The sequence below is a fragment of the Lynx canadensis genome, chromosome A3, assembly GCF_007474595.2.
Source record: "Lynx canadensis isolate LIC74 chromosome A3, mLynCan4.pri.v2, whole genome shotgun sequence".
NCBI classification, from domain to species: Eukaryota; Metazoa; Chordata; class Mammalia; order Carnivora; family Felidae; genus Lynx; species Lynx canadensis.
This window is the reverse complement of record NC_044305.1, coordinates 102,121,566-102,145,124: the sequence shown is the minus strand read 5'-3', so window position 1 is coordinate 102,145,124 and position 23,559 is coordinate 102,121,566. Positions and strand designations below refer to the sequence as shown.

Genomic DNA, 23,559 nt, shown 5'->3' with positions numbered 1-23,559 from the left:
ACTAATTTCGCTTAGCATAAAACCCTCTAGTTCCATCCACATAGTTGCAAATGGCAAGATTTCATTCTTTTTTTTTTTTTTTAAATTTTTTTTTTCAACGTTTATTTATTTTTGGGACAGAGAGAGACAGAGAATGAACGGGGGAGGGGCAGAGAGAGAGGGAGACACAGAATCGGAAACAGGCTCCAGGCTCTGAGCCATCAGCCCAGAGCCCGACGCGGGGCTCGAACTCACGGACCGCGAGATCGTGACCTGGCTGAAGTCGGACGCTTAACCGACTGCGCCACCCAGGCGCCCCAAGATTTCATTCTTTTTGATTGCCACAAACTCACTTTCTACAGGTGGAGGGTTGGTTGGTGGTCAAATGTGAGTAATGCAGCCGTACCAGAACTCCAGACAGTTACATGCCCATATGTCATTCAGCATTTGTCCATGTGAATAGCTGTGGTTATCTAAGTTTAGGGCTTTCCTACCATCTCTGGGGGAACATTTCCAGACCAATCTGAGATGCTTCTGTTAGAGAGAGGGGCCCCCCCCCCCCCCCCCGCCCCGGACTGATGCGCTATTCCCAGATACTTTGTTTTAAAAATGTAGACATCTTCTTTAGGAGAGATAGCATTGTGAGCCAGAGCAGAGCCAGCTCAAAAAAGAGGAGGGAGAAGTTCTGGGCATTGAGTACAACAGCATTTAGTGGGGAGAAGGGAGAAGGCTGACCAGGAGGGAGAAGTGTTTTCACCTTCACCCACCCTGCGCTGATGATAATCCCTTTGTTCTCTATTGAAATAGCAAAGGCAGTTGGGCAGGAACTCTTATCTTCCAACCACAAGACCGAATCCACTTGCCTTCCCTTCTATCATGACAGGAGAGGTGTCCCTGAGGACAACCGTTCTCTTGAGCTCTGGTGTTTATGCCCCACTGCCTGCTCAGGACTTTTGTCTCATCAACACCAACTCCTCCCTCTCTCTCAGGTTGTTGACAACAGCTATGAACATGCCCAAGAGTCTGCCCTTGTGAAGAAGTCCTCCCTTGACCCTATGTCCCTCTGCAGCCACCACCCCACTTTTTTGTGTTCCTTCCCAAAGAGTTGTACTTTTTATTTGTTGTCTCCATGCCTACATCACACAATTCTTTCTTCCTTCTATTCTGGTGGGTCTTCTGTATCCACCATTCCTTGGAGACCCACATGGCAAAGCCACCACTGGCCTCCATCTAGTGGCCACTTCTCTGTCCTCATCTTACCCTGTTGGCAGAGTTGGACACAGGTAATCACTCCCTCCCTTTTGAAAAGCTTCCTTACTTTGGTTTGTGTGACAACCTGCTCCCCTGGTTTTCCTTTGCCCTGGCTGCCCTTTTCAGTCACCTTTGCTGGCTCCTCTTCTCAGACCTCTCAATGCCGGCATGTCCCAGGCTCAGTTGTGGGTCTTCCTTCTTTTCAGGAGTCCAATTTAGTCCTGTGGCTTCATTTGCCATCCATTTCTCTGCTTGCTGTCCATTCCTAAGTTTGTGTCTCCAGCCTGCGTATTATCTCTGAGCTTCAGACTTGTATATTTGGCTGACTCCTTAACATCTTCACTTGAATATATAATTGGTGTCTCAGACTAAACATGTCCAAGACAGAACCTTTGACCCACCACCTCCTTTACCCATCCTTTGATCATCCTTTCTTGGTCTTCCTCAGCAAATGGTACTAATTTTTACCCAGTGACTCTTACAAAAAATCTAAGAAGTTATCTTTGATTCATTTCTTTTTCTCTTTTCCACATGCAATCCACTGGGAAGACCATTACTTTTACCTCTAAATTAGAATCCAAAATCTCTTTATTCTTTCTTCATCTTCCATTATTGAAGCTTGGACTCACGATAGTCTAAGCCACCATCATCCCTTGGATGGTGCAGTAGTCTCCTTATCTGTATCCTGTGCATATAGTCCATTCTTCACACTGTGGTTAGGAAAGTGTTTTTAAAACACGAATTTGGTAGTGTTACGTTTTGCCTAAAGTCTTACATGTTTTCCCAATGATCTTGATCCAAATTCCTCAGTATGGCTTGCAACACTCAAGTGATGGTGGCCTTTATCTGCCTCTCAATTTCATCTCACCGCTCTCAGTGGTGTGCCAAAGCTATGCTATCTACTCGGGAGAGCTGGCTGTGTGCATCTGTTTCCAATTTTGTATTTCATGAAATCACATTGGTAGCTTGGTAGGTGGAAGCATTTATACCTTGGAACTGGTAAATGCTACAAACCAGAACTTTTTGTTTTGTTTCTCAGAAGGCCAGTGGTTAGAACACCTCCCAGCATTGATGCTTCCCTTTGTCACTATGCTCCAACCTCACGGGCGTTCTCATCCAGGTGGTTGCTGTCTGAAAGCCTTTATACTTACAGTTCTCTCTGATGGATTGTTCTTCCTTTCCGTGTTTGGGGCCTTCCTACCATTTAGGTCTTAGTTCAGAGTCATTTCCTAGGAAAGTCCTTCCTTGAGCTTATTCAAGAACCCCATTTTCAATTCTATCACATCACTCTGTGTTATTGCCATCATGGCATTTGCCTCTAACTGAAGTAAATTATTTTCTTACTTGTTTATTCTTTGTCTCCCCATATTAAAATATTCCCTTCTGTGTTTCTGGCACCTAGAACAGGGTCTGCCACGTGGTTGGTGCTCACTAAACATTACTGAATGAATAAATGAATTTTGTTAATATGGTTTATAGTTTCTGGGCCTCAATTTCCTCATCTAAAAACGGGATCATTGAAGTGATGTCACCAAGATGGTAAAGTAGAAGACTCCAGCCTCTGTCCCCCTACAAAGAGCAACAATTAGACAGCTGTCCATGAACCAAAGCAGCTCTGGGAGGACTCTGGAGTCCACGAAAGAAAGTGCAGCAATACAGTAGAACACAAAACCTACAAAGAGCTGCACAAAAAGGGAAGGAAGAACAGCTTCATTTGGCTTTTGCATCATCCCTTCCCCCCAAACCAGTGTTGTTCAGCAACCATGAAGGAACTCGCCAGCTGGACCGAGTTCTCCCTGGAAAGGGAAAAGCAGGGTCAGCAACCGGCTTCCCCAGCCCTTTGGCGCACTGCATGAAGGATGCTCTTTGGTTTTATCCCAGAGACCAGCAAAGCTAGATATATAGGGACAACTAGGAGCAGGGAAGAACAGGGGCTACCAAGTATGAGGCATGCAGTGGGAGTGACCAGGGTTCCGAGTGACCTGCTCTGCAGAGGACCCCAGCACCTTCTGCCACTAAAGAAACCAACAGCCAGCACAGCTGCCATGGGCCTTCTGCAGGTGGCACTGTGTTTTGTCCCACAGGTATTCCTATTCCCAGCCTCCAGCCGCCTGAATCTCTCCCTACTTCATCCCGCATTCCTCCATCAGAACCTGGGACCTGCAACCAGCAGCCATCCCAGTCCCCTGTGGCCATGTGGGTATGAAATGCCAGCCTGGACCTCAGACGCTGAACCCCTACTGCCATTCATGCCTGCTTGTGGCTACCCCTTCCAGTTGTGCACTTGGGGGCCACTGGCCGGCCTCTCACCACCAGCCCCTACTGCTGTGTGTACACCCATGGTGAAATCCTATAGCCATGGAAATTCATGCTGACAGCCAAGGCCCTGACAGCTGCTTGTGGGCTTGGGCCTGTGCCGCTCACCTGCAGCTAGCTCCTCCTAAAGCTCTGCACTTGAACCCCCTGGCCCCGGCCCCCATCACTGGCATCCACTACCATGCACCTGTGGAGAGAATGCACGTCCATAGTCAGGGCCCTGCAGCTGCTAGTATGCCCGCAGTTGGCCCAGGCCATTGCTGCTGGCTTTGGCTGCCACTACTACATGAGTAGCTGCAATTGGCACCTGCCACTGCACAGGCATCTGCGTGCCCCTGCACTTGGAGGAAAAGGCACCCTATGGAATGGGAGAAAATATTTGCAAACCATTTATCTGGTGAGGGGTTAATATCCAAAATGTATGGGGAACTCATATACCTCAATAGCAAAAGAAATATTCAGTTTAAAAATGGGCAAAGGACTTGAGTTGAATAGATATTTCCCCAAAGAAGACATACAAGTCAACAAATACATGAAAAGTGCTCAATCAACATCAGGGAAAATACAAATGAAAACCACAGGAGATATCACCTCATACCTGTTAGAGTATTAATCAAAAAGATAAGAGACAAGTAAATGCTGGCAAGGATTTGGAGGAAAGGGAACCCTGGTGCACTGTTGTAGGAATGTAAATTGGTGCAGCCATTATGGAAAACAGTATGGAGTTTCCTTAAAAAATTAAAAATAGAACTGTCATATGATCCAGCAATTCCACTTCTGGGTATATGTCCAAAGCAAATAGAGTCACTATCTCAAAGAAATTTCGGCACTCCCATATAAATTGCATCTTTATTCACAAATAGCCAAGACGTGGAAATGATATGTGTCCATCTATGGATGAATGGATAAAGAAAACATTATATACATGTAATACATATATTACATATATACACACACAGATATAATGGAATATTATTCAGCCATAAAAAGGAAATCCTGCCATTTGCAATAATGCAGATGGACCTTGAGGGTATTATGCTAAGTGAATAAGTCAGAGAAAGACAGATGCCATATGATCTCATTTACATGTGGAATCTAAAAGCATTGAACTCATACAAACAGAAGTAGAATGGTGGTTACCAGGGGCTGGGGGTGGGGGAAATGGGGAGATGTTGGTCAGAGGGTACAAACACTCAGCTCTAAGATGAGTAAGTTTCAGGGATCTAAGGCACAGCATGGCAACCATAGCTAAAAATACTGTATTGTATACTTGAAAGTTGCTGCGAGACTAGAGCTTTAAAGTTCTCACCATAATAACAACAACAAAATGGCAGTTATGTTAGATTAAGGATGTGTTAACTAACCTTATTGTAGTCAACATTTCACAATATATACTGTTATCAAATCATCACATTGTACACCTTAAACTTACACAATATGATGTTTCAATTCTGTCTCAGTAAGGCTGGGAAAAAAAGAGCACACACACAAAAAGTGGGATTTTTTTTTTCATTAAACATTTGTTAAGCTCTTGTCCTGAGCACTGTGCCAAGATGTTGGACTGAAAATTAAACTTACCTGCATGATTGTTCTGCAGGATAAAATGTGAAGTTTGTAAAAATAACAGTAAAGTGCTGTACAAGTATGGTTATTCAACGACTGTGGGCATTACAGGGGATTTATTTTTTATTTTCTCTTCAGTAAGAGTATCTTTCTTATGTAATAAAAAGGAATTTGTGGTGTTGGTGGTTATTATAGTGGACCTATTTCACTTGGTTTTTTATTGCCTCCAGACCATTCCAGAATTGTCATTTGGATACTTCTTATCATCTCAATAACTGAGGAGATAAAGCACTTTCTTAAGAGAGGAATAAAGATCAGTACTGTTGTTTTTCTAGGAAAAGGGCCTGGAGGAAGCAGAGATAGGAAGGGAATTGGCAAAGATACAATTACTTTTGTAAAATAGCAAAGTTAGACACAAAAATTGGGCACTAGTACCATTTGTTTTTACAACTGGAAAGGACCTTAGATACCATCTGGTTTATAAGTGGGAAGATAGAGCAGAGAAGTTAAGTATGATTATAGGTCAATCAAGTTTGTGTAAAAGCTGGAATCCCAGCCTTTCACTCTTCTTCTTCTTCTGCACCTGATGGCTAACATTGGCCATGAACAATATCACAGTCTATGGTGATATGGTGATATGGTGAACAATATCACAGACAGTCTATGGTGGCTAAAATAGATATGTTAGTGATGAAGGGAGCCTGAGTCAGCATACTTGGATATGAGGTTTGGTCCTTGTTTTGTGCCAAATCATGGTACCATTGGAACAAGTCACTGCCCTCCTCTGTGCCTCCGTCTTCTTTTTCTTCTGAAGAGGGAGGGAATGGTGGGGTGGAAGCACACATTCAACAAACCCTTGTTATCTTGGAGCTAGATCACAGGGTTGGGATGACCAGTTTACCCACAGAATTAAATTTGCCCACAGAATTAAATCCAAACTGTCCTGTGGCATTCTGTTTCTTCTAAACACCAGCCTTGCCTCCTTCTATACTAACCACGTCCCACCCTCCCTCTGGTCACATCTGACTCCGCCCTCTGCACTTCCCTCCCTTTATCTTCTTTGCTTCTGTTACATCTGCCCCATGTCCATTAATAGAAGTTCTCATTTTGGGGGGTCTAGCTTTTATGAAAGCTGTCTTGAACTTCAGCTTTTATGAAAGCTGTCTTGAACTTCATCCCTGTTCTTCCCTACACCTTCCCTGCCCAAGCCAGAGTCTATGTTTATTTCCTTTTGTGGTCATGGGACCGGGTTAGTATGTCTCTTGTGGTACTTAATGTTGGGACCAAAGATTCTGAGACTTTATCAGCCAGAGAGATAAACAACTATGGTGTGTGGACTGTAGCCTGGACTTGCTGATGCAGGGCCTCTGCCTTCTCCCCAAGTCTCCCCACTGTTTCAGGAATTTTCCACAGTTGTGGTGCAGCCCACAAGTTCAGGGGCAAGTCCATGCACATCTTTGCTTCCTCTCTTCTACAGTTGACTTCCTTAAGTTCTGGGAGTCCCAGAAAGCTGCTCCACAGCCTGTAGAATGAGTGGGGAGGGGTCTTCAACAGTTATGCTGTCATTTGGCTCCCTGCAAACAGCAGGAGACACAGACTCTCAAAAAAATTGTTGCATTGCTCTCTGGTCCTAACCTGAGGGCTCAAAACCAGTCCCCCAGGCTAAGCAGGAGGATAGATATAGCCCACCTTCACTACCATATTTGTCTAATCTTTCTGCTCTCTAGAGCAGATATTAGATACACAGTATGTGCATATAGTGTGTATTATATTGTATTATATATAATATAAATTACATGTAACATATATATCATGCTATATATTATATATGTGTATACATATATGTATATATAAAATGTTACATGTTCTGTGTATATATATAATATGCATATATCATTATATGTACTCATTAATTTTTGAATAAAATTGCTTATTTTGTAATTTACTTTTATTTTCATGCAGCACCATATAATGAACATTTATCCTTGCCATAAGATAGCCTACTTAAATGTGATCTCCAATGGCTGCAAAATATTCTATCATGTGGATATACCAAAAGTTATTTAACTGGTTTTCAATTGTTGGGTGATCAGGTTTTTTCCAACTTTTTAAAAGTTAGTTTGAATAATACTAGTAAACAGCAATAAAATACATAAAATTTGCTACATATCCCTGCTTTTTTCCTATAAGTAGAATTTCTGGGCCAAAGGAGAGGCATTTTGAAGATTTCAGATACTTATTGCCTTTGTACTCTTCTATTCAAGGTTTATTGCATTCAGCGTGACTCACAGTTTGGGGAGCAGAGGAGGAGGTGGAGACAGCGGTCCCCTCCCTGTCCCCACAGACCTCCTTGGGTGAGGTTAGAGAGTCTGGACAGGTAGAGCTTGCCCTGGGAGATCCTGCTTCCTGCATTTCTTTTTAATCCACCCAGCCCAGTCTTACTGTCCAAGTGTCTTTTAACTCCAGGAGCTTAAGCACTGAGGGTGGGTCAGGGTTGGAGGAGGGGCTGCAAAGCTTCCATGGCCTGGGGAATGGTGGGGCCAGTCTGGTCCAGGGTAACCCAAGTGATTCTGGTTCTAAGAAGACAGGAAAAAAAGGATTGACACAGAAGTTGTCAAAGTATAAATTTTAAGGTGTTAAAAATGTAACTCTCATGGGACGCCTGGGTGTCTCAGTTGGTTAAGCGTCTGACTTCGGCTCAGGTCATTATCTTGTGGTCTGTGAGTTCCAGCCCTGCATCGGGCTCTGTGCTGACAACTCAGAGCCTGGAGCCTGTTTCAGATTCTGTGTTTCCTTCTCTCTCTGCAACTTCCCCCACTCGCACTCTGTCTCTCTCTCTCTCAAAAGTAAATAAACAGTAAAAAAAAAAAAAAAAAAAAATTAAAAAATATAACTCTCACAAATATATAGGAAATGTGTCAAAACTTTATTTAACTCCATATTAAGGCTACCAAAAGTATGGCAAAGCTAGTCAAAGGAGGAGATAAGGGACAGATCTCTCTCTGTCTCTATATCATCTATATCTATATCTAATCTATGTATCTATATATCTATATCTTTCTATCTCTATCTCCATCTATCCGTATCTATATAATCTCCATACATAGATAGATATAGATACCTATATATGTGTGTGTGTATATATATATATATATATATATACACACACACACACACACACACATATATGTGTGCGTGTGTGTGTGTGTGCATATATATATATATACATACACATAAAGTCAGTGGAATAAAGAATGTTGGGGTAAGATGGCAAGGTTAGATATAAACCAGGGCAATAATATCATAGCAGCTGGGTTACCATTTTTCTGAACAGAACTACTTTGCTATTTTACTGGACAAAAATGACTCAACCCCTCAATCTTCTGCAAGTTAATGTCTAACTCTATAGTGTCTGGGCCTTGATCATGAGTAAACAGCAAATCAAACAAAAAGATACTTTCCTCTAGAGAAGGGGTCAGCAAACTGGTTTGTGGGCTCAATCTGGCCTTCTGCCTGTTTTGTAATAAAAATATATTGGAACACAGTCATATCCATTTGTTATAGATTGTCAATAGCTGTTTTTAAGATATAACAGCAGTGTTGAATAGTTGTGCCAGAAAACCTTATGGTCCTCAGGCCTAGAAGATTTACTATCTGGCCTCTTACAGAAAATGTTTTGTGGACCCCTGCCCTACAGCATTGGATGCTTTTTAGGTGGGTTCGTTAGACGGTGAAAAGGCACAAATAGTCTTTTTGTCTTTTCCCCACATTCTGGATAACCTTTCTTAATACAATATTTTAGCCCTTTCCCTCTTATTTCTGACCTCAAAGAGGCAGTTCTATCTTAGCCAGTCTAGTTATTTAGACTTTAGTGATGCCAAATGTGTAAAGAGCAGGGAGTCTAGGGCATGGCATAAGGATTCTAACAATTTGGAAGAGAAAGAGTGGAGACAGCTGTGTGGCAATGGATGAAAGAAAAAGAAAATTCCAAAAAATGTGGCTGGAGCTATGTATACTTTTCATGGGGTTCATGAAAATTTAAATTCAAATTGCTTTTTGTTGCCAAAGAGTGTGTGGGGTGGGGGATGGGCAGCGGGTGGCAGGATAATGGATGGATGTTTGTCCTTCTGGGACTCAGTGCTGAGACTCAGCAGCATAGTTGCTCATCATCAGGGATTCAAAGGGACTGTTAATGCACTGGGAAGGGGTAGGACAGGCACAGCTTCATAAAGACCACTCGGGGAGGGTCCTCCCTCTGTGGTCTTCTGAATTGAGTTCTGTGAAGGAGGCTGACTTCCTTAATGTCAAATTTTTTGGGTGAGGGGGGTGGTTCAGTGTTTAAATGTTGCGTGTATACATGGAAAAGACATTTACAATTATTGGAGCCTAAATTTACATAATTAATTTTTTTACAATTATAAATTTCAAAAAGCCAAAATTTTCTTAACATGTTAAGTTCAACTTAAAACTCTTGCTGTTCTAGGGACACCTGTGTGACTTAGTTAAGCGTCTGACTCTTGATTTAGGCTCAGGTCATGATCTCACAGTTTGTGGGATCAAGCCCCATGTTGGGCTCCACACTGACAGTTTGGAGCCTGTTTGGGGTTCTTTTTCTCTCCCTCTGTTTCTGCCCCTCCCCTGCTCTCAAAATAAACATTAAAAAATATTGCTATTCTATTTATAATGCCAGTTTTTGATATAACAATGAGAAAAACCATTTTCACTTTTTAAGTTCCTGCTCAGTTATTTTATTGCTTAATGTATTCAGTCCCCCTAAATATTTACCTCTCTTTTCTACCACAGTTAATTGAGGTCCCTTAAATACTTTAAACTACAAATTTAATGTATCTGCAAATTTAATATATAATTCTTTCAAATACTTCAAATGCCTGCCAAGGCAGACTTAAAAACCTAATAAACAAAATATTTCCAAGCATCTGAGTAATTTCCTGTAACTTCAAAAAAAAAAAAAAAAAAGCAAATGAAAACCAAAGTAATAAGTCAGGCTATAAAAATTGAAACAATTTTTACAAACATAAGCAAATTGTTTTCTACCCTTCAAATTAAAACCAGAAGTCTAATATCAATTACGCATTTCAAATTGAAATTACAAAGATAAATTTCAGATTCTTTAATGTTTCAGTTTCTTTAATTGTTTCAAACTCATTGAGTAACAAAGACAGATTACCGGGACAATCTTAAAACTTATTTCTAAACATAAAAGTGTTAAAGCTGTGGGTTTCATTTACATCATCAGCTCTATGCTTTTTTTTTTTTTCTTAAACATTTTCTTGGAGTTGTAAAGCCATTTAATACAGGGGTCCAGATCACCAATTAACCATCTGAGATGGTTCCTAAGCCAAAGATTCTGACCCTGAGGTTCCTGGGTCAGATTCAGGAACTTGTTTTGAGCTATAGGTTTGAGAATTTGAGACAGTGTCATTGGTCTCTTTTTGGGTAACTTGATGCAAACCACCTGTAATTCCTAGAGTCAATTCTTAGAGTTGGGGCCAGGCTGGTAAGTCAGTGGGAAGCCTTAGCTGTGAAATGGTCTCACAACTAAGCCCCATAGACACCTTTCAAATGTTACCGTTGCCCAATTTTTATCTTAACTGCTTTCAACTTTTTCCACCTGATACAGAAAGATGAGATCTTTCCCCTTATTTGGTACTTAGTTATTATTTTTTATTGCTTTATTAGCTAATTTCCAAATTTTTTAGTATCTGATTTTTTTCAACATTTGCTGAAGACTACAATTCTGCACTCACTATAATGATTAATGAGTGCTTTAAAATCTCAGCATTCTTATGTATTTAGTGCCTGTGATGGCATAAATCCCCCTGAGGGATTGTGGATGATTGTCTCCCATGCTCAGATGCTCAGTCTCAGGCTGTGGTGTTTGGCAGAAATCAGTGATTTTTCAGAATGTTGGAAGGTGCCCACAGCTGGCACTAGTGTATTTTTTGTCCCTTCAAAGCACCTCTGGACTACAGTCCTTTGCTTTTCCATACAAGAGTGAGCTTAGGAAGGCTTTGCTTCATTCTAGGTCAGGCTGCCTACAGATGTAGACCCTTTCCTCTGCTGCTTTATTGCCAGTTACATTAAATACAATATATGACAAGAGTTTATTAATGCTATACTGTAGTCAACATATTGGTGTGGAATGCTTTGTGATTCTTTTATAGCTGCATTATAGAATGCATATAGAATGGCATCCTATTGTATCTATGTCTCATAATTCATTTAGCCAGGCTCCCATTGATAGACACTTGGGTTATTTCCAATCTTTTGCTTTTACAAGTGATGTGAAATGAGTAATTTTGATCATGTATCATTTCACATGGGTATATTTCCACCTGTAGGATAAATCCCCATGAATGAAATTGCTGGGCCAAAGGGGTTGTTTATTTGTAATTTTCATAGTTATTATCAAATTTTCCTCTATATGAGTTGTACCAATTTATACTCCCACCTGTAGTATCTTAGAGTGGGGGTTTCCCCAGTCTTCCCAACAGGGTATCTTGTTAAACTTTGATTTTTGGTAATCTGATAGGATAACACTGTTATCTCAAAGTACTGTTAATTCAATTTTCTTATAAGTTATGTTGAGCATGTTTTACTCTGTCCAAGATCTAATAGTATTTCCTTTTCTGTGGACTGCCTGTTAATACATTGTTTTGTTAGATTTTTGCCTATTTTGTTGGATTTATGTTCATGTTTTTTCTAATGCTTTTGAGGGAACTCTTTATATATTAAACAAATTATCCCTTTGTGTGAGATACAGTTACAAGTATTTTTTCCCTAGGTTGTTTTGGTGTTTTGACTTTGCTGGTGGTGACTTCTGCAACTCTGAAAGTTTACTCTTTGCATCATTCATTCTTTATTCTTCACTCCATGCTTTTGATGATACTGGTCCCACTACTGAGAGTACCCTTTCCCTTCTTTTCTGTACAAGGAATCCTGCTCATTCTTCTAGGCTTGACTCATAGGTCGGTCCTCCTTGACCCTCTGTCCTTCACAGCGGATGTTGTCACTCCTCCTGGCTGCTCCTTTCATACTTTAGCTTACCTCTCTTTGCCAGGTTGCCTTATTTTTGCTTGTATATATCTGCCTCTCCTATCTAACTAGAAATGCCTTTACCTGTCTTGTTTCTGTAGCTCTTAGTACATAGCATTTCCCTAATACATGTTTGTTGAATAAATGAGTAGAGAAATTGTTGGTGGCTGTTACCACCAACCCTTCCTCCCTTACTTCAGCTGATCCTGTTCTTCAGATGAAACTTGTGTACCAAATATCCTTTTCTTGAAAAATAGAAATGAAGGGGAGGGATAGGGAGGCTTGTCTTTGCTGGCCGGTGATGTTCCTAGGTATTTTGCCACACTCAGGGACGAGGATTGGGCTTACAGCTTCCCAAGGAGAACTCTCATGGCCCCATTTATCTTTACTCTTCTGGATCAGATCCCAGAAAAGGCAATTACCACATAGAAAAAAAAATATTTTTTCAGTGAAATTTATTTCAGAATCATTGAAGCAGAGTGATCATACTTAATCATTCATAAATATTCCTATGTAAACAACCTGAGCTTATACATTTTTCAGCCTTGGTGAAAGGGCTTGGTATAAAGATGGCACACTAGTGCAAATTAAATTAATTTCATAGATATTGAAGGCTGGGCTCTTTTCACAGACACTGATGCTTCTTGGCCCTCTTGACTTAAATTAAATAGACTAACCCACCAATAAATAAATAAATAAATACTTAAGAGGTTGTTCATCAGAGGCTGGGCACAAAGGACAGAGGGTTTCTTTGAACCTAAAGTGTAATGGTTTCTGCCAAGGTGGCTTTGAGTGAGTAGAAGAGATAAAGGTGACCTGGCTCAGTAGAGGGGACCTGAGGATTGGCCCTGGGAAGAAGGGGTTATTCCTCCTGGCTGGCGGACAGATCTTCTTAGCAGTGATTTAAGGAAGACAGCTGTGCATTGATTAGATAATAGTGAAGTTCAGCCTGAGGCCATGTTTAAGCCCTTCTATTCCCCTTCCGCCAGCCAGCAGGGGTTATTCAGCACATTTGGACTCTCTTTAGGGTACAGGTCTCTTTAGGAAGCGCTTTCCATGATGAAGTCAGTTATATCCTGACCACCTTTGGTATTTCCTAGGAAGACAGGCATTTCTTCTGCTTGAGAGGTGCTGATGTACCAGTTGGGGAACTGGGAAGACTCAAATTCCACATTGCCCTTGATTTCTGTCTTGTTGAAGACAAATCGCTTTTCCATCTTCTTCTTTGGGTAAACTTTGGGGTCTAACATCTGCAGCAAAACAGAAATAAGAATTTTTATGAGGGAAGGGACAAAGACACTCAGGTAAAGTTATTCTCTTGTTCAGCTACAGAGGAAACTGATGAGTCATAGGACCAGGATCCAGACTCCTGATTTATCTTTGTGATACCAACTTTATGTGTAGTGACTAAAAGAGCTTTTTCTCTTTTCTGAAACTTAATATCAAATGGTAGGGAGCATAATATAAGTGAGAATTAAAAAAAACAATTTTTTTTAATGTTTATTTATTTTTGAGACACAGAGAGACAGAGCATGAGCGGAGGAGGGCTAGAGAGAGAGGGAGACGCAGAATCTGAAGCAGGCTCTAGGCTCTGAGCTGTCAGCACACTACCCAACGTGGGGCTTGAACTCATGAGCTGTGAGATCATGACCTGAGCCGAAGTCGGACCCTTAACCGACTGAGCCACCCAGGTGCCCCTATAAGTGAGAATTTTATTAAAAAGTGAACATTAGGTGAAAACTTGTAGGACTACCTAATCTCCAGGGACTTTTGCTGTATTTTTCTCTATGGCCCTGGTTAGAATGACTTCAACTTAGAATTGAAACTTTTGCTGGCAAAGCTGGTTAGGGGGGTGGGGTGGCAGGTGATTTTGAGAGTGGAGGAGATGACAGGTGACAGCTCCCTAGAATTGATTCATTTCCTAAGGTGTCATTTATCAAATGGAGTAGCCCTAACAATGTTATAAGCCTTCTAACCCTAACACTGTATAATCTGTTGGGTGGTCACAATGGCAGGACATAATAACTCAGCAAAATGACTTAATTTTCCGTGGTGGGAGTGAAAGTTTCATGCATTTGGTAGTTACATTAAATGTATTTACATTTATGCAAAATTACCAAGTAGATACGCTCCCGTATTTTCTGAGCAAAAAAGGTGGTTGTTTTGGAAATAAATGAGGGCTAAATGTGCTTCAGTGAAGCCTAGGAAGCCTTCAGCCCCTGGTACTCACCTCCAGCTGTAGGGTGGGTTTCCCGTCTTTCATCACACAGGACAGGTACAGGTTATTTTTCTTGATGCACAACACTACTGGTATCTTCTTACTATTTTCCTCCCCATGCACAAAGCTCATGCGGAACACCACTAGAGAACGGAAAGGGGCCTTGTGGTCAGGAACGCACAGCCATGCAGGGCTGGCCCAACAACTGGACCTCGAGCCCAGGACTCATACAATTAACATCTTCTGTGGGAACCCACACTAAGATTCTTATGGCCTAACAGACAGGATAACTTGGCTTGTCACAGACAGTAGCAGGGTTAGTTGCCTGATTTCATATTTTCTAGAAAGAAGGTCTGCAGGGGTTTCTTAGAGCCTCATCACAGTGGCAATGAAGAATTAGGGGGTCTGATTTTTAAATGCTGAAAGAAGGAAGCCATTTTGTGACTGGCCAGTGGTGTGCCCATCCGTACGGGCAGAACAATTTGATCAATGTGCAAGGCCAGAAAAGAGGTAGATCAGGGCTCCCGAAAGAAATCAGGCACAGATCTGTTTCAGGAACATGGAGCAGCAAGTGGGAAGAACTTGGGAGAGGTAAGGCTTAGCTGGGAAAAGTGGCTCCAAAGAGACGTTCATTTTAGTCTTCCTTAGTCACCACCATCTCATCTGGGGGCCTTGAGGTCATGCTCACAACCCAGTTCTGAAGAAACAGGTTCGTCCTGGCCTGGCTGGGATGCCTCTCTCCAAGGTCAGCAGCCTTGGAAGGGAACAGCCCGCTCCTTTCAGCTGCTCCCTTGGCTGCCCTCTTGCATACAGGGTTCAGCCACAGTGGTGAGGTGCCAGGCGGATTCCCACAACTAATGGGCTCTCCAGACTTGAAACATTTGCTGGCTGCAGTAGAGAGAGATAAGCTCCTGCTTGCCAGTAAAATTTCCCTACAAGGAACCATCTGGTATTGGGCGGGAAGGATGTTTGGGTTAAGGGGGCAGGGTTGGGAATGCGGATGGACACAGTATCTCTTCACCATCCTAGTTTCAACCTCAACGACAGGAAAAAGGAACCCACAGGCAGTTAGGTCATGTCCATCAAATGACCCCTTTCTAATGGAAGCATTGACATTACACTATCATTCAAAGACTTGGCTGGACAATGGTCCTGGGTGTGCTTGAGCATTCTAATTTCTCAGAGTCTCATCTCTTGCTAAAAAATGAACATGCTAAGGGAATCAATCTGGTGTCCTTGCTAGGACCAAAACACAAATGTTTACCTGTTATACATTATACATTTTTCCACTTAGGTCATAATTTGCCTTATTGTACTACTTTGTTAAAAATGTGGAGAGTTAGCACAGGGTCAGGAGGCCAAGAAAGGAATCAAAACGTCCCCAGTTACCTTGTTGGTTCATATTCTGTCCATTGAGGTGGAGAGCCCGAAGCTCATATGAGCCAGACAGCACCAGGCTCTTTTGGCTTATGTCTCGGAACGTGTAGTCCTGTGACTGTATGGCCGCATCACACATAAAACCGTCATCCCACGTGTCACAGATGATGGGTTCTGAAATATGGAACATATATGCTATTTAGGAGGAAAATTGGAAAGGCAGGCCAGATGATGTAAGGCAGCCGAATTTGGTGTTTTGGAGGACATCTGACAATGTGTAGCTGGAGTTCGATTATAACACTGGTGGGGAGGAAGTTGGGGTGTGCGAGAACTCTGGACTTGGCATCCTGAGATGTAGATTTGGGCTGCAGTTCCACTGCTGGCTGTAGACTAACAATAGAGCTACTCACGTAAAATGGCAACGGCCATAACACTAGCCCAACAGGGACAGTGTGAGACTTGCAGGAGGTAGTGCAAATGAAAACCTCTGAGAATGGGAGAGTAACTGGCAAATGTGAATAGTTATGGCACTTTTGTGTTAAGAAGAGTTTCAACTAAATTCATTTAGTTTCTAGGCTTCTCTGTTTTTCTCTCATTGCTGGCCCTTCTACATTTGAAGGACTTTAGCTTTAGGGTAGGTTAGTTGTCTGTTGAGTTATGGACTCTGAAAAGGAAATGACCAGAGATCTCCTGTCTGCCCTTGGTTCTCACTAAGTACCTTCTTCAAAGATGCAGCAAAAGAGGCTCTTCAGGTCCTCATCCTGGAGGGGCTGTGAGCAGGGAAAAGATATCTTCTTCAGTTTCTCCATAGCCACAATGACCGACACGGCATGCCTAAGACTCTTGTTGTCGGGCTGGTGGGAGATTTGCAACTGGATGCCCTCATCTCCCAGAAAACTGTGGCTCAGGTTTTGGAGGCAGCCCTGTGGAGAGACCCAGGAAGAGTATGTTAAGGTAGTTGGGCCAGAGAGCTCCCATTTTGATATCAGAGAAGTAGAAGGGGCCTTAGAGATAACTGAGCTTCTAATGATGAACTCTCTTCTCTCTGAAGCATATAGAGGTTAAGTGGTTTACCCAAGGACACATGGTGAGTTAGAGACAGAACCCAAACCAGAACTGTGGGCTTTCTGATGGCCTAGATGGTATTCTTTTAGAATAAAACCCATGTCTACCTCATTTATCTTCTTCACAAACTACTCCACCTGGCCATATACCTTCTTCAACTGCGTCCTCTTGGGTCCCTAATGCTCTAAACTGTATATTTAATTTTTCATGGCAATGATGATCATAACATTTTCTATTCATCTATGTTCATTCAACAGGTTTTTAATTATCCTATACAAGTTCTTTCTTTTTTTCTAAACACTGTTTTATAAGCATTCTACAAATACTTTACAAGTGGTTACTATGTGTGAAATACGTTCCCACTTTCCCGTTATTCAGAGAAACCACAAAACTGCATGAGGGCTTAAGTGAGGTTGCCCTGGTGGCTCGATAATGGTTTGAATGCTCAACAGTTAAAGAGGCCTCTAACAGCACAGAGGAAAGCTGAGTGAGAGAAGTTCCTGCTCAGAGCTGAGGCTCCAGATGAGGCAGAGGGAGAGACAGGCTATGGAAGGAACAGCAGGGGGAAAGAGCCAGACAGAGAAGCACCCCAACCCCCACCACCTCCCCTCAGGGCTGGAGTAAACCAGTTACTGGTTTTAAAGCATTTAGAGAAATAGGCTTTGAACAGCAATAGGGACTGACTTATTAGGCTAGAGGAAGACGCCATGAACTGAAGAAGAAAAAAAAAGTCAGAGAAAAGTGGCTGCTTGCTAATCTGTGCAACTGATCTGGCTGGGTTGATGGCACCTTGGAAAGTTATTAGGCCTCATACAGAAAAGAAGGGACATCCTGAACGTCAAAATGGCTCTCAGTAAAGGTGAGAGTCAGAGAAACACCCATTTCCTGGGATAAACTTAGCTATCACTGACAGTATTTCAAGACTGAAGGTTACAGGAGGCCAAGGGCTAAGAGATCATCTAGTGCATGCCCCTTATATTTCAGAGGTCCAGGGGGTGAAATGGCTTCTTTAAGGTCAAATAGCAAGTGAATGATTTTCTTTCAACTCCGAATTCATCTTTTTGTTTACATCATCCACATCTTATTGTCATCAGCTCTATCCCAGGGAGCAAAAAGCTATTCTACCTTTAAAGGGGGCAGATGTACATGAACTCCCAAGGACTTCAGTGACTAATGTAGGCTGAACCCTCTCTTAAAAGGAGAATTAAATTTGCACTGGAGCCTGGGCCGCCTTCCAAACAAGAGATAGCAAACTTTATCCCCACAGCCATTCCTCCTCGCCCTCCATGAACATGGCCACCATCGCCAAGCCTCAGTGAGTGACTGTGGGAGCGATATCGTGCCATCTGCATCTGCCTCACTGGAAGAGGTGAAAGTCCTTCCATCACAAAATGCCACGGGAACAAGGTGGCCCAGAACCCTTTTCCTGGAGCCTTTCTCATGTCTTAGTCCCTCCAGGAGTTGTGAGCTTGGCCCACGGTCTCACCTTCATCTTTTCGGGGCCATCAGCCTCAAAGAACAGGTCATTCTCATCACTGTAATTAAAACAGAGAGATTGCTCAGTTAGTCTCCCAGACACGTTTTGTTTTCCCTTCCCTGCAAACAGTCTCCACTGTTAATAGGAAACTGCAAATAGCATGTCTCTTAAAGCTACTGAAAGCTGTTGGCAAGTTTTATGCTAATATACACGGGCAGCATGGGAGGCGGGGCAGATATCCTTTGTACTCTCTGTTGGAGCCTGAGACCTAACTTCCAGCCCAGTTAACATCTGAACTTTTCCTCTCCATCAAGCCAAACTTTGCCAAGGAGTCCCCTGTATTGTGCACTTGGAATCTTTTTTTCCTGTTTGTCATCTGCAGGAAGCCCCTGTAGCAACAACATCTGAATGTCCTATGCGGCCCCAAGGCTGGACTTGTAGTGGGAAATATGTCGTTAAACCAGGTTCACTTGGAACCCCACTTGCCACTGGAAGAGGCAGTTTGGCCAGACAAATCTGGTCTCCAAGCACAGATAACACTCCACTCTTGAAAAAGGAACCCTGCTCACATTGCTAGTCTCAGTCTCCCCACTGACCTGTAGTAAGCCATCATTTCACTGGTGAGTTCAGGTACTGCTGCCATGGCCATTTCAGAAACCTGGGTAAAGAGGAGAAAATGAGTAACTTCTTGCCAGGCCAGTCCCCACGAGGGCCGCCTTCTTATGTGAATTTCCCTTAGCACCTGCAACATGGCAGGCATGCAGAGAAACAGCCTTTGAATGAATGAATGAATGTGTGAAAGAGCCTTCCTTTGGGTCCAGAGGAAACAGTTGCTAACCCAAACCCAAACCAGGAGCGTATTTGTTAGATCTGGAGCAGAGGCTTTGACACTGATCTCTCAGATGTCAGCTGCTACATAAGCAGTGCCCATTCCCAGAATATTTCACAAATCATAACCATAGTAGTACGTGTGGCATCTTTATAGAAAACCCAGCCCTTAGGCAGAGAGGAAGGGAGAGAGGGACAGAGAGACTTGATTAGGATCGAGTCATAAAGAAGAGTTAGTTCAAGTTGTACCTGAGTAATGAAGACTGACTGGAGAGAATAGAATCCCGGAGTGGGCTGCTGTGCCTCGAGAGATCTGCTCTCTGCCAATTTCAATCTCATTCTTTTATATTCTTTAAAAGCAGAAGTAGAGAGCTGAGAAATTTCCCCTTTGGTTAACTAATTTCACAATCAAGTTTTTTAAAAAAAGAATTGATGGGAACTTCTGGGAGAAGATAAAATGAAATAATTCTCTAGGCCATGGAAGGGCAAATGGTAGCAAATGATGACACATCTTTGCAAATGTGTCATTATGCAAATATGTATTGTTTTCCTGATAACAATTACATGAATGGTGTCAATATTAAAATACAGGATTTTCCTAGGTTAGAATAATGTTTTAATTTGGGATCTCTGGGGGCAAAGTGGAGGACATAGAGATACATACGCAAACATGCTTCCTCACTCATGCATTGTACTTAAATTTAGGAGGCTTCCCACTTGGAGATGGATTAAGGGGTAAAAAGAAATGACAGTAACCCTCCCAGTCTGTATTGAGGGTGCTGTTTTCTACTTTGGGAGCTCAGGGTCCATTATAGGAGCCTCTGGGGAGACAGTTGACCTCCTAGGATGGGGCAGAAAAAATATACTTATGCAGGGGTTAGGCTCCTGATGGGGCTGGGGGAACCTTGGAGACAAGCTCATGCAACCCTTTCAGAACAGGTGCTGGTACCCTAGCCAGTTACAAATGTAATCAGTATCAATGCTTGATGAACAGTGCATGAGCCTGGATTGAGAATGTATTTGAAAAGATTGTGAATAAGTCAAGCTTTCAGGAGCACAATTCCTCCTTAAAATGCAGATAAGATGTTTTCTGCTTAAAATAATTTTTCTGTTAACTCTGAAATGTGGACTATTTTTTTAAAGTTTATTTATTTATTTATTTATTTATTTGGGGAGACAGAGAGAATGAGAATGAGGAGGGGAGGGGCACAGAGAGAGACAGACAGAGGATCCGAAGTGGGCTCTGTGCTGACAGCAGACAGCCTGATGTGGGGCTCGAGCTCACAAACCCGAGATCATGACCTGAGTGGAAGTCAGACGCTTAACCGACTGAGCCACCCAGGTGCCCTTGGACTATTGTTTTTATAAGACTATCTAGCTGCAACTATATGTCTTGGTATCTCCAAGAGTTATTAGACTGTTTTTTCCCCCCAGATCTATTGAGATATAATTCAAAAATAACACTGTGTAAGTTTAAGACGTACAACACAACAGTTCGCTATACATATATGTTGCAAAAAGATTACCACTAAGGTTAATCAACACATCCATCACCTCATATAATTATGTGTATATATTCTTTTTGGTGAGAACATTTAAGATCTACCCTGAGAGCAATTTTCAAGTACAGGTATATGATATGGAATAGTTAACAATAGTCACCATGTTGTATATTAGATTCCTAGAACTTATTCATCTTATAACTTGAAGTTTGCATCCTTTGACCAAACACACTCTCCCCATTCTTTTCTCTGTTTCTATGAGTTTGCCTTCTTCTCCTCCACCTCTACTTCCTCCTCCTCCTCCTCCTCCTCCTCCTCCTTATTCTTTTTCTCCTCTTCCTCCAAGATTCCACATATGGGGGGAATAATAAAGTATTTGTCTTTTTCTGTCTGACTTATTTAACTTAGTGTAATGCCCTCGAGGTCCATCCATATGGTCACAATCGGCAGGATTTCCTTCTTTTTTATGGCTGAATAATATTCCTCTGTGTGTGTGTGTGTGTGTGTGTGTGTGTGTGTGTGTGTGTTATATAAAATATCTTTGACCCATTCATATGTTGGTTGACACGTATGTTGTTTCCGTGTCTTGGCTGTTGTGAATAAAGCTGCAATGAATTTGTGAGCGCAGATGCGTGAGATAGTGATTTCATTTCATTTAGCTATATACCTAGAAGTGGAAATCCTGGATCATGTGGTAGTTCTATCTTTAATTTTTTGAGTAACCTCTATATTGTTTTCCACAGTGGCTGTACCAATTTACATTCCCACCAACAATGCTCTAGGGTTCCCTTTTCTCTACATCCTCAGTAGTATCTCTTCTGCTTTTGATTTGAATTTCCCTGATGATTAGTGGTGTTAGGCATCTTTTCATGTAGCTGTTGGCCATTTGAATTTCTTTGTTGGAAAAATGTCTATTGAGGTCCTCTGCCCATTTTTTAATTGGATTATTTATTTGTTTATTTTTGCTATTGAGTTATAGGTGTTCCTTATAAATTTTGGATATTAATCCCTTACCTGTAATATGGCAGATCCCTTCTCCTATTCTGGAGGTTGCCTTTTTGTTTTGATTGTTTCTTTTGCTGTGCAAAAGCTTCTCAGGGTGACATAGTCCCCCTTGTTTGTTTTTGCTTTTGTTGCTTGTGTTCTTGGTGTCACATCCACAAAACCATTGTCAAGAATAGTGCCAAGGAGCTTTCCCCCTATGTTTTCTTGTAGGAGCTTTACAGTTTCAGGTCTTATTTTTAAGTTTTTAATCTATTTTGAGTTAATTTTTGTAAATGGTGCAAGTTAGGGGCCTCTAATTTCATTCTTTTGCATGTGAATATCCAGTTTTCCCAACACCATGTATTAGAAAGACTTATCTTTTTTACACTGAGTATTCTTGACTCCCTTGTTAAATATTAGCTGACCACGTATGCATGGGCTTATGTCTGGACTCTCAATTCTATTCCTTTGTTCTATGTATCTTTTTTATGCCAGTACCATACTGTTTTGGTTACTATGGCTTTGTAGTTTAGTTTGAAATTGGGAAGTGTGATGCCTCCAGCTTTCTTCTTTTTCAAGGTTGCTTTGGCTATTCAGGGTCTTTTGTGGTTCCCTACAGATTTTAGGATTTTTTTTTTCCATTTCTGTAAAATATGCCACTAGATTTTTAATAGTTGTTGCATTGAATATATAGATAGCTTTAAGTAGTATGGACATTTTAATGTATTAATTATTCCAATTCACAAACATGGGATATCCTTCCACTTATTTGGGTTTTCTTCAGTTTCTTTCATCAGTGTCTCAAGTTTTCAGTGTACAGATCTTTCACCTTCTTGGTTAAATTATTCCTATTTATTTTATTGTTTTTGATACTATTGTAAATGGGATTCTTTTTTCTTTATCAAACTTTGTTTAACTCAGAGACCAGCAGAATGCCTGGCCAGGGTAGCCCTCACATTTGTAGAATGATTGAATGACAGGTCATAAACTATGCATGGAATCTAGGAATGGGGCCTTCCCCACTTATTATGGCACTGAATTGAAACCTTGCTGGCTTATCTGGTTCCCTTAGGAAACTGTGAACTTTTTAAAAATTTTTTTAATTTTAATTTTTTTTAAGGTTTATTTACTTTTGGGAGAGCGACAGAGAGACAGAGTGTGAGCGGGGAGAGACAGAGAAAGAAGGAGACACAGAATTCAAAGCAGGCTGCAGGCTCTGAGCTGTCAGCACAGAGCCTGACGCGGGGCTCAAACTCGCAAACTATGAGATCCTGACCTGAGCCGAAGTCAGACACTCAACCGACTGAGCCACCCAGGTGCCCCAGGAAGCTGTGAACTCTTAAAGCTGGGTCTAGCACAGTGCCTAGCATGCAAACTGAGACAGGAAAATTTGCTGCCTGCATGGGTGCGCAGGAATTTGACAGTTTTCCCTCAAATAAGTACGTGCCTGCTATGTGCCAGGTACTGTGCTTGCTCTACGTTGTCTGTAGGAGAGAGTTCCTGACTTTTCCAGGTAGGAGGGAAATAGACCTTACTGTGGGGCAAGGATCGCTCAGCAAACTGGCTCACCGAGCAGCCTTCTGAATCTTAATTAGGTTCCTAATACCTTGATATCAGGAATGTGGTCACAAGAATGCCGTCCTTGGTCAGTTGTGTGTTCCACAGGGAATCTAAAAGCTGCCTCCTGTTCAGTGCATCAATTTCTTGTGAGTTTGGTAAGCAATAGTCAGTTCTCAACTCTGAACCCTCATAAAATTGAATGGCTGTTTTTGCAGACACGCTAGAGGTCCTGTCTAGGGAACCTGATGGACATTCCTGTTTTGCTTCCACAGTCTTCACTCTACAAATTAACACTGGTCCCCAAACTTCACTGAAGGAATTACTACCTTCCTCAGAGTCTTTATGCTGGGGTCAGCAGGACCTGGTGGTCTGATAGCTCTGTG

The 23,559-nt window shown here is 41.9% G+C and overlaps 2 protein-coding genes across 2 annotated transcripts in view; one reads left to right on the top strand and one right to left on the bottom strand.

Annotated features, from left to right (window-relative positions):
* Nucleotides 1-23,559, top strand: part of LOC115510830 (interleukin-36 gamma-like) — a 157,660-nt gene that overhangs the window by 39,145 nt on the left and 94,956 nt on the right. The gene's annotated exons all lie outside the window — the stretch shown is intronic.
* On the bottom strand, nucleotides 12,606-19,440 carry IL1B (interleukin 1 beta). The gene is made up of 7 exons (XM_030311092.1): nucleotides 19,380-19,440; nucleotides 18,899-18,960; nucleotides 18,312-18,360; nucleotides 16,479-16,683; nucleotides 15,773-15,934; nucleotides 14,396-14,526; nucleotides 12,606-13,415 (listed from the first exon to the last, which is right to left on the bottom strand). Exons 2-7 carry the CDS (start codon nucleotides 18,949-18,951, stop codon nucleotides 13,206-13,208), a joined length of 810 nt encoding a protein of 269 aa, XP_030166952.1. The 5' UTR covers nucleotides 18,952-18,960; nucleotides 19,380-19,440; the 3' UTR covers nucleotides 12,606-13,205.